Source organism: Pieris brassicae, chromosome 12, assembly GCF_905147105.1.
Source record: "Pieris brassicae chromosome 12, ilPieBrab1.1, whole genome shotgun sequence".
Lineage (NCBI taxonomy): Eukaryota > Metazoa > Arthropoda > Insecta > Lepidoptera > Pieridae > Pieris > Pieris brassicae.
Window position 1 is genome coordinate 8339521 of NC_059676.1, and position 12126 is coordinate 8351646.

The window sequence follows — 12126 nt, forward strand, 5'->3', positions numbered from 1 at the left end:
GACAACGAGAAAGTTCTTAATCTATTTGGGATGTCGAAAAAAACTTAAGCATAGATGATGAAGTGATGCCGCATAGACACTCTCAATGCCAGAGGGCTAGGGAGTGCGCAGAACAATACAAACGGAAAGTTCCGTAATTGGGCCACTGTTTGCATTTAACATTCGCTGGAACGGTGATGGAAAACATCGTGTGGAAACCAGCTTCCCTTACACCTAAAAAAATGAATGGTGTGTCCAGCACAGGAGGCTGGTCACCGTCTTGCCTATTAGATTGAAAAAATCATTAAAGAGGTACAGAAATTTGAGACCCAGACCTAAAAAGGTTGTAGCGCCTCTGGTAATTATTTTTATCCTTTGTCATTAAAAATACTAATGAAAAAATGGGTCAATATTGATTATTCTATGGCTAATAAAGTCGCCGTCTAATATTGTTTAAACACATAATTTACATATAAATTGACTTATTCCCTTGTGATATTCCTCGCTGAATAATAATGCAAATTCATCATACATTAGTTTTAGCCTTTGCCGCTCGTGTCTATATTTGAATGATACATTAAAAAATCATTTAATAATAATAATTCATTTAAGTTGGTTGATGGTACCGGTGGCGATAACACATTTCTATATAAAAGCTTCTTTAACCTCAGTGAAATGAAGATAAACTTAAGAGTATAATAATTGAACAATTCATACTTTGGAGTAGATACTCTTGGGTCGTAGGATTCAAATGCACAGGCGCTAATTAAAGATTTAAGTTGGCGTCTGGAAGACAGAGACACCCCCCCCCCCCGACCCTCTTTGACCCCAGAGGGAGGAAATGCATTAAAGGCACACTGACACAGGGACTAAACTTTTTAAATTTGTTTTTGTTTTCTATTTTTCTAGAATATTGGTTTACACTTCGTTACAATACAATTAAAATAATCCTTATCGCTTTCGAACGATGTCTTCCGGCAACCACTAAAAAGATTTTTCAAACTTAAATAAGGCGAGCGCAAGAAGTGAAAAATATACAATTACTTGGACTCAAGAGAGAGACCTAGATCAAACTTCAGTTTGAAGAGCTGTCAAACTGTTTTTACCGTATGAAGACATATTTGACTGCGCACAAGACAAGATTGTGTCTTGATATACGAGATAGATGAACCTTAGTCATTAAAGTGTTACTCATGTATGTCATGACTACCTTTTTTGGTATGCGAAAGTCATACTTAGTGCTTAATTCTGAATGTTAAAATGAATAGAGAATAAAACAAATTTCTCTAATTGGAACGATTCTCTTATTGCATTAGGAGAAATGGTCCTTCAGTCAATAACCAATTTGTAATGTACCCTTAACAGAAATTACAATCAGAACTCCCCTGAGCTTAATTATGATATATCTTTATAATTTGCTTCGGCAACCCTCGCGAGGGTAGTTACACAAAGAAATTGGTAACTTAATAACTATACAGTTTTTAACTTGCGGCTTTTGTAGCGATGTTTAAGGGAAGGGGAAGGGGATTCATTACTGAATAATGGGCCTTATAAAACGTAGATTTTTTTTGTGTAGGTATTACGATTTTCTTACATGGGTATGTCGCTTTATGACATATTTGCGGCCAAAATATACGAAATATTGTGGATTTTTTTTAAAGTAAGATTCAAATAGAAAAATGATTCGCAAAACATGAGTATTTTATTATTTATTCCCTGAACAGAAGGAAGGTTTTTTTATGGAGAGAAATAATAATTAGTACTAATAACAAATATTTTATTAAATTACAATGTATGTATAATTAAACAGTATTTAAAATTTTCTTAACCTACATAGTAATAATTAAAATAATTTAAAAATTAATTAAAAAAGGCAAAACAAATTAAAAAGTTTTGTCCCTGTGACTGTGAACATTTAGTACTTGGGTTTGTAAGCAAACTCTTTGTGGTAGCATAGCAAAATGTTTCATTTTGTCATTTTGGTATATAGCTATTAAAAAGTGGCAAAACAAAGTTAAAGGGGCCAGCTAATTCTAAATATAGATTATATATATATATATATAGAAAATATTATTGATAAAAAGGTCGAACAATTTCGCCCTTCAATCATAGAGTCTACAAATACTGATCAAATGTTAGATATAATAAAACACATCTAGATATAGCATACTACATAATGGCGACAATTTCTTAAATGGGAATAGAACAGGAAATATGTGGAGATTGCTTTACTAAATTTGTAATTTTAAAGGTTTTGTATGAAAGTTACCGAACACATTTTCAAACTACTGGTAAAAAAGGTATTTGTACAAAACTTGAGGAGCCCTTTACCCTGGGTAAATATCAATTACAATAAAATATACATGTATATTAAAAATCTTTATATTCAGGTATCAAATAATTTATTCGTTTAGGTAACACAATGTAAACTTATGAACTACAGTAAAGTAATACATATTAAATGCTAAATGCTTCTAATTTAACATTTACTGTCAGTTCTCAAATCAAGGGCCTAGAACGGAAGCGAAGATCTGGCAATAAACTCTCCGCCACTCTTTTTAATCGTCAAGTTGTATTCTTCTACGTTTGTAAAGATTGGAATAATAACGACTGTCGGGTTGGCTTCTGTTTAAAATATGATACAGAGATTTTCAATTATATTAAAATAATGAATTGACCAACTAAAAAATCTTTATTGTTTTGCCAGAACGAACCTTCGGTATGCGCCATCTGTAGCAACGTCTACTATCAGTTATCACCCTAACGCGAACCACGCTGTAGGAAATCGCGTTCTATAAGTATTCTTGAAAAACCGTTTTTCTAACAATTCAAAAACTACCAACACGAGTTTAATAAAGTTATTTAAGTTTAGTTTTAAACAATTGAAACAAGTACTAAGGTACGGAAAACTAATTATGGACTTGACAAATCATTATAAATTTCACACTACAGAAATATAACATAAGTAATATCCGCGTTATATGTCTCCATGTATTTCTCTGTCCGTTTTTACGTTGATTGCATGAAGTCATACTTGCGTACGTCAATTGTATCTTGTTATTACGTTTCCACAAATTCGTATACTTATCCATGAGTTCGTCAGGATAAAGTATTTTAGGAACGAATTTTATTTTTCGTATCGCTCTAACAAGTAGGATATACAAGTCCACCCTGGATGAATCAGATTGGGTAGGTCATATCATTACCAAATCCAGGAGGTATTAGACACAAAGTACCTATAACCGACGAACATGTATGGTGCTTCATGAAAGTGAATGAAGCGACAGGTAGGGAACGTAGCTAGTGGAGATCTGTGGTCTGCCTACCCCTTCGGGAAAAGGGCGCGATTATATAAATAAAATATTGCTTTGATATATAAAGCGCTGCAAGTGCTGAGGTATTTAATCTATGATCTATTGTTTTAAGCACAACATCCTTAATAGTTCCTGGTATGAGAGAGTAAGCCTTGCGAGAAATGTTGGAAGATTAATCGTCGTTCGTCCCTTTCTGTCAATTTGTGCAGACGCTATGACAAAAGAGATGAGCTAGCTAAAGTTGCCCAAACTTTGTGCATTTCTTCATCATTAGTACTTCATGACGGTTGTAATCACAACGTCAACAAGAAATCTTAAGATATTCTTAGTAATCCCTTTTCTCCTTTCGCATCGTGACATCTTCCATATCAAATTCCTCGTTATATTAATTAAACTAAAAGTCAACTGTCAACGAAACAACAGTATTAAAACAGGTAATTCGAAATACCTAGATCCTGGAATGTGAGATTGCATTTCTGTCTTGAACAATTTTCAGTTTATTTTCCGGCTCTAGTGGAGTTTTCGTTTAATATTACCGTTTCCTATAACTAAGACCCGACTTGGTGCGTTTACAATGTCAGTGCATGGTTCATAAACGTCAAAATGCATTCGATTTTGACAAACAGGAGTCATGGTTTTAATAATGATTTAGATAGATTCATATTTATTTACTTGTCTATTTTTTGGCCCAGTGGCTTCAGCGTGCGGCTCTGAGGTCGTTCGACCCCTGGCTGTGCACCAATTGACTTTCTATCTATGTGCGCATATAACATTCGCTCAAACTGTGAATGAAAACATCGTACGGAAACCGGATTGCCTTAGACTCTAAAAGTTGACGGAGTGTCAAGCACAGGAAGTTGATCATCTAAATATCTATTAGATTGACAAATTATCATGAAACGGATACAGAAATTTGAGGTCTAGAACTAAAAAAGTTTCAGCGCTACTGATTTATCTTTAATTACTCTTGCTTAATCTCTTTATTAACCGTAATTCTCTGTAATCTAGAATATCTAACCTAATAAGTAAGAAACTTATCAATTGTAAACCGATAAAAGCAACAGAAACACTGCAGTATTAACCGGTTGGTCATTATGTCTGAAAGAAGAGTTTTAATTCGATGGTTTATATAATAAAACATATTTTAATTAAATAGTTAAGTCAAGTTACGTTAAGTGGAAATAATGATGTACAAAGCACAAATGCTATTTCGTTTCCATCGATTGTATCACTCGGTCCAGCGCACCGAGTTGAACCGGTGCAATCCGGTACAATCCGGTTATTCTGGTTCAAAGCAGTTCTCGAATATTCGAAACTAGAACGTTTTTCGTTCAAAAGTACTAAGCTATGAGAATAGATATTTAACTTGACTTGATTATTTTTTATCACCTAATTTGTTATTTATATACAATATACGTATATTGTCGAAATGTCAAACTAGTCAAAAATAGCTAAGTTTATTTAGTAAACACAATAAACTTTTAATTGTTAAAACAAATACTAACCAGCCACAATTTTAACCAATATAAACATATCCCTTAAAGGATAAGACCTTATATCCAATGCATTCAAACCATAGGTAGGACTTTGGAAACAAAATTTGACCGAAGTCTGATCCAAAAATGTATTGTATTTGAACATACGAAAGTAATTAGACATAAATTTCTAGTTTTATCTAAGAAATAGATTAAGTTTCGTCATCAAACCAAAAAAAAACGAAACTACTATTTACTCCAGCGGCTGAACTCTGTAACTACCAATAGCGTTACCTGTTCCGACGCTTTTGTATTTTCTCAATATCCGTAGCAATGTCACAGCCTTCGACTCGCGCCACAAAGTAACTCCTTAGGACATGGAAGCGGCATCGTTGGTAGTAGTTACAGAACAAAGCCTCAGGGTTTTTGATTACCTTATTAGTATCCTCATACTACAAAACTTCCTATATCTCATACTCATATGAAAAAAAAGCGTGCCAATTCTTTGCCGAGTCCTCTGTCACTTTGAGTGTATCACTTAATATCAGGTGAGCCTCCTGCCCGATTGCTGTAGTACTGTAGTAGTTTAGTTACTATAAGAAAAAAAATTCTCAACGTTAAGTATTGTATGTGATTTATTTATAATTTCAGGTCAAACTGTTGAAATAACCCCACGAGAGGCGGTGAGAAGAGTAGGAGATGATCTTACAGTACTCTGCAAAGTCTCATACCCAATTGACTCGTGTCGGTAAGGAGGTTTCATTAATTTATACTCTATTGTTTTAAGTACAACTTCCCTAATATTTCCTGAGAAAGCCAATTGCGAGAAATGTTGAAGATTAATCGTCGTTGGTCTCTTTCTGTCTAATTGTACTGACGCTATGATAAAAGTGATTAGAGATTCATCATTATCGTTTCGATTACAACCGTCATGAAGTACTCTTATTGTAATCACAGCCGACACCGTTGTCATGTCAACGTGAGAAATCTCACAATATTATTAATATTCTCTTTTTTCCTTCCGCTTACTGACATTTCATGTTAAACTCCTCTTTACGTTAATTAATCTCAAAGTCAATAGTAAACGAAACTACAGGAATATGATACTTTTTTTGTAAAATGACAAATCGTAATCATCCAAAAACGTTTTAGTGACTTGTGTAACCTTTACTGTGAAAATGTTATTCTCTATGAAGTTCAGGACAAGACGAAATTGCGATTTGAGATGTCTCGGAATATGGATTATAGTTCAAAACTTTTAAAGTTGTGACACTAGTCTTCTTCATGCTAAGTACATACCGATGTATAATGCTACTAATAAGTTAATGTAATGTTTCAGGATGACAGTGGGTTCGACACCGTATAGATTGATACCAAGTCAACAGGATGAAGAAGTCGTCTACTCAGGGCAGGGTTTGCAGGTAAGGAAAATTATTTTGATTTCCTTATCGTAAAACTAATGGTGCTGGAGGCGAATGCTAAGAATATGCCTGCACCAATACATCAATCCTGACCTCCGCATAAAGACTCGCCTGTATGCCGACATAATTACATGATATCTCGGCCATACAATGCGCAGAGGCACTATGCACTATATGAACTTAGAGAAACTGATTGTGGAACACAGAAGGAAAAAGCTGGATCATCGTCCTCAAAAGAGGCGAGGAGAAGAAAGGCGCTGGACAGAAACCGATGGGAACAGATCGTTCGCTTGCTAACCACGACGTTCAGACATGAGCTACCGACTGAAGAGCGATAAAACAAAATTGTTATTAGATAGCCTAACGTTAACCAACATAAGAAGTAAATGGAAAAACTATTTTTAAATGCATTTGTCGCGTTCCTCAACAAGACTACTATGTTTATTTACACAAGCCACAGTAGTTTTCTAATGTAACAAATCATGATTTAATTCGGAAGAATAAATTTATTTAAACATATATGATTATTATTTCAGTTCGGCGAATGTGGCGCTCATATTAAGCATATAAAAGAGGAATGGAATGGCAACATCTCCTGTATGCTGCCGCCGCCGAGTGGGAGTATTGAAGTTACTGGTATCATGCGGCTTGTTGTTGCAAGTAAGTAAAACCTAGTGCTTTAAAGTAAGTCCGGAAACTTTTGGGTGGGCTCTGAGTAGTGATCTTCATGTTTTAATAAAAGTATCTTATTAGATACTTAATTAATCTTTACGACATATGTTTATATATATTCTCTTCTTCTTCCACATTCTTAAAACAAACAATATATATGTATATAATGTGATACATTCAGATTAATTAATTATAAAAAAAAAACAAGCAGCCATCGAAAATAGGCATGCAAATGTCAAATTAATTCTTCATCACTCTTTTACTCTATAAAGGCACATTAAATATAGTATATTGCTTTGTAAAAATGTTACCGAATATTTTTAACGAATTGCAAGTTAACTGTAGGCTATAGATAATGTAAAGGTGCAATTAATAAGTAAAAACTAGGAGTTTATGTAAATTTGGTGTGTTTTCAGAGCCACCAGCCAACCCTCAACTGATATCACCCCCGCAGTCCAACTTCAAGGAGGGGGACATCTTCATGGCCCAATGTATTGTACCAAATGGACGACCGGTTGCTAAAATCACGTGGTTTTTGGGTAAGTACTGTGGAAATACGAACCACAAGCATAGATTAAAAATAAAAAATCTTTGTAAATTTTGTATCTATGGTGAAACATTTTGTGACATCACTTTTGTGTCAATTACAACACCTGTCCAAGAAACGTTCACTTTTTAAATACGTATACTTAGAATAGCGTTTTTTTCTTCAAAATGCATTGTTATTTTTTCGATTTTATTACCCTTGATACTGATATTACATACTTTAGTACTCATGTTTTGCACATACATTTCTATATACATTAAATTTAAATACATTTCTATCATCTATTCTCAGTATGTGTATGACTTTATTGGCTTCCAAATTTTTTTGTTTGAATGAGTTGTCTCTATCTAGTAATCTATTTCGTAACACCACTTTTGAAACAGCAAAATATTTCATACTCAAATCCACATAATTATATGTTTATTATATTTACAAATATATTTTTCTTCCAGACGATGACCAATTCCTCACAGGCGTACACCAGCCAATAATCACCTCCGAGCCAGGCATCGATTTGGAGACCATCAGCCAGAATATCACTAAGGAACTGTCAGCTGACGATAACGGCAAACGGTTGGTCTGCAGAGCTGAACACGAAGCTTTAGATAGTCCTAGGGAGGCTGCGAGACAGTTGGTCGTATATTGTAAGTTTAGTACTTCTTTAGTTACAGAGTATCAGCATGTAGATATATAGTGATAGTTTCATGAAAACCATATCATATAACTAAAGTACGAATTCGTGTCTTTGTGTGAAAATTAAGTCCCAAGCGAAATTAGAGATTTATCACTGAATAAATCCAAAACTCGTTAAACATAAATAAATCAAGATTTTTTTTATAAATTTGACGATTATTTAAATGATCCAGTTCAAACAATTTGTATGACTCAAAACTTAGCGATTAAAAACAGTTTCTTGCCCGCTCTACGCTCTTGACTTGCGAACTGGTAGTAAATGTAAATTTAGAATCAGTTTAACATATTATAATTAACTGACAATTCAATTATTCCAGACCCACCAAAGCGCACAGAGGCTGGTCAAATCACAATATTTGGCTTGAAAATTGGTTCCGAAGGACGTTTGAATGTAACTGTGAGGGCTAATCCACCTCCCGAAGCTCAGTGGACCGTTGGAGAGTTGGTGTTAGCTGCTCCTCAAAAGAACGAAGACTCATCCATCACCGCCTTGGAACCTGTGCACTTGGTAAATCTTAAAAAAAGTGTCTCTTTCAAATTTCTCTCTTTCTCTTTCAAGCAGACTTAATATCAATTCCAAATTTTGTGTCACCAAGAAACTTAGTCCTTTTTTACAAATTTCAGAAATAATATCTTATAATCGGATTTGATTCTAATAAAACTAGTTGTACACAATACAATGCCCTGTGAAAGTAAGGTTACCGATAAGCTCATAACTTTACAGTTTTAAATATATTATGTATGTAATTGACGGCTATAATATAGTTTATGTTAACTCAATACATAACTATTTTACAGGGTGGTGGGTACTACAACGTAACATTAGTACTGACAGCGGTGGCTAAAGAAGATGTCGATAGAACATACTACCTTAGAGTTACCAATGATTTGGGAAGAGAGGAATTCGCTCTACGTCTGAGCACCATGGATGAACCTGCAGGTAACATCAAAAAATATTAGCCCACGATTTAGTTTGCGATTGGCTAACGTTTAGATCAGTGTTTCCCAATGTAAGCCCCAAAGGGGGTCAATTTGATTGTTAAGGAGCTATTCGAAAATGTTTTAATATTGTTTGGAATTTGATTTTCAGTTTTGTATATACTTACTGTTTCATTAATAATTTTCAGTGAGGAATTCAATTTTAAATACATAAAAGTATATATGTCATTATCATAAGAATTTTAGCCATTACAAGTTAAGCGATACAATCAGTTGTTTAGTTTTTCAATTGTCCTGTTAAGACTCAGGTCTTGATAATTTAATGATTGCAAGGTACAAGATGTCGTTTTACAAAGGTTACATACCTCTGAAGTCAAAATATTAATGTTACCCAAACATGATATTAACTTAGTAACGTAACACCAGCGGAGAAGTGCTGCCAGAGTCCGCTGTCGCTATTAAACAACTGTTGTTTCTTAAATGTTGTGCATAAAAATTATTATCATTTACGCAAGAATACTCAATAATTTTACACAAATAATAAATTGATAATTTTTCCAACAGCACGGAAAGAAATAACGTCATTACTTAGTTTCGATGTATATGGTAAGGAATTTAAAAATTGCATTTGAAATGCATGATGTAGATTAGTGGACGTGGAAGCGATATTTGCGATTATCTTCGCTCTTATGTTTTCCTTTGAACAATGCTCTTTACTGGTTTGTTGTGAACAACGAATTCTATTTAGTCAGGAATTATTTATGTTGTAATAAAAAAATTAAGTCTAAAAGTAGTGGTTACATATGGTTGTGCTTACGCGGTCATGATGAAGCTGAGCAAGATGTTGCATGATTTTATAATTGCCGAATGCTATTAAATGAGAAATGACATGTGTATTTTAAAAGTATTTTTGTATGTTTTTCAAAGAGCTACGTGCAAAGTATTTAAAAATAAAATCAATGACACTACAACCTTTTTAGGTCTGGGCCTCAGATTTCTGTATCTGTTTCATGATCATTTGTTAATCGAATAGGAAAGTAGGTGATCATCCTTCTGTGCCTGACGCACGCCTTCGCAAGGTCTCGCTGGGTCTATGGCAAGCCGGTTTCCTCACGATGTTTTCCATCACCATTCTAGCGGATGTAAAATGCGCACTTATAAAGAAAATCCATTGGTACACAGCTGGCGATCGAACCTACGACCTCAGGCATGGGAGTCGAACTCGCAGTCGCATGAAGCCACTAGGCTAACACTGCTCAATTTATTTCCTTTATCTATTTATCGAGTACTGTAATAAAAGATAAGGAGACTAAACTAATAAACTAATTCAACTATGTCTATATAAACTATAGTTTCAAAAAGTTTTGAACTGGACTTGCATTAAAATTAGAATCATGATTAGAAAATAAGGTTTTGACTACAATCCAAATATGTTTACAATTTAATTTTAATTTAAAAAAAAATACAAAAATCGTTTATTATAAATAATTGTCTTTTAAAAAGTATTTGCGGTGGTTTAATTTTATTTGTATGTTTTTAGGTGTCCAGCTAAGTCCTGGTGCAATTGCGGGAATCGTGGTGGCCATTTTGCTTCTCATTACGCTGGTATCATTGACTGTGTTCGCCAAGGCTACTGATCGGTGGTGTTTCGCAGGTTAGTTTTAGATTTTTTAATGAAAGCTCCATTTTCAACTGATACAATACATTTAAGATTATTTGTAATAGTTTTAAAAGTTACCTTATAGTAGTAACACTAGTTTCGTATAAAAACATTCGATTGTATCAATTGATAAATAATTTAAATATTGCTGAGTGATAAAAAATCGGGCTTGGTTTTGATTAATTTGATTAATTAAATTCTTTAAGGGTAACATTCAGAGTCGGAGCTTAGTGTTAAACATGATTGCGGTGTGTCAAAAACTTACTGGATTTGACACTTCAGATTCATATTTTTAACGCTAATAACCACTCTAAATCTTACCCTAAGAACCGTTACTAAAATTTAAAAATTCGCGCAGTGTATCGTTAATCAATTTAACAATAATAATTTAAGCGCTTTCGAAAGCTATATATATATATAAAATCATAAGGCAATATTTATTTCATAATTCATTAACTAAGATTTGCATGATTTATAGTATGCCATCTGCATGCTTTTTGACAGTTGTCAAGTCTTGTCGATGAACAAAAAACACGGTTGAATCGTGTAATTTTAAAGAGAAATGGAATCATCAACAAAATTCATTACGTTAAGCGATTATTTTCTTAGAATTATTATTTTTACATATTATATGATGCTCGAAAATTATCGCTTTTTATTATATAAGCGTATAGCGTAAATGGCAGTGTCTCTTGATTATTAAATGTGGATACGTTTTAAGTTTATCAGTCTCTATATTATGCTGTCAGTTTAAAAATATTTCTCGCACAACAAATTAATTGTAACTGTTGTATTTTCAATTTTAATTTATCGCGACAGCGTAGTATAGAACCTTTTATTATAAGAAATTTTGCTGCATACCTACAATAAGAGCGATCAAGAACGAATTGGCATGTCAATATTAGCATGAATCTCTTTTTGTACTAATTTTTAAAATTTCTCTTAATAGCATGAAATTGCATGAACTATAGATACCAGTAACAAGATATTATAGTCTGTGGGCTTTGAACATCTTTAATAAGCTGGTTTAGCTGCGTTATGAAATACTAAGTTAACATTTTTTAATTACTGACAATAAACTAAAATTGGTGGTGGATATTTACAAATGTATTTCTTAAATACATATTCGTAATAATAACTTACACTACGATAACTTCACAGTTTTCAATCTAAAAATAATTGTATCACTGGTTTACGTATTCTACTAACGAAATATGCACATTTCAAATTAATTTCAAGCCTTTACTGGGTGGCGTTTTAATTTGTTGGACTTTTTTATATCAACACTGGTTTTACAAAGCCCTTATACAATATCAAAAACAAGTAAGTTCTTATAGTTTACGCTCTGTTGACTTCATTACATATAAATTGATGATTACTCTGCTAAATTACGAAGGCAATTTAATGTCTACAAACATGCAGGACT

At 33.5% G+C, this 12126-nt stretch overlaps 1 protein-coding gene across 6 annotated transcripts in view; it reads left to right on the plus strand.

The window, feature by feature from the left end:
- Nucleotides 1–12126, plus strand: part of LOC123716973 (fasciclin-3) — an 83991-nt gene that overhangs the window by 65384 nt on the left and 6481 nt on the right. For all 6 annotated transcript variants that reach the window (XM_045672709.1, XM_045672710.1, XM_045672711.1 and 3 more), the window contains exons 3-10: nt 5420–5516; nt 6108–6189; nt 6726–6849; nt 7278–7400; nt 7861–8052; nt 8419–8609; nt 8900–9041; nt 10581–10694. In XM_045672709.1, coding sequence (XP_045528665.1) covers nt 5420–5516; nt 6108–6189; nt 6726–6849; nt 7278–7400; nt 7861–8052; nt 8419–8609; nt 8900–9041; nt 10581–10694 — 1065 coding nt within the window. The remainder of the gene's footprint in view (nt 1–5419; nt 5517–6107; nt 6190–6725; nt 6850–7277; nt 7401–7860; nt 8053–8418; nt 8610–8899; nt 9042–10580; nt 10695–12126) is intronic.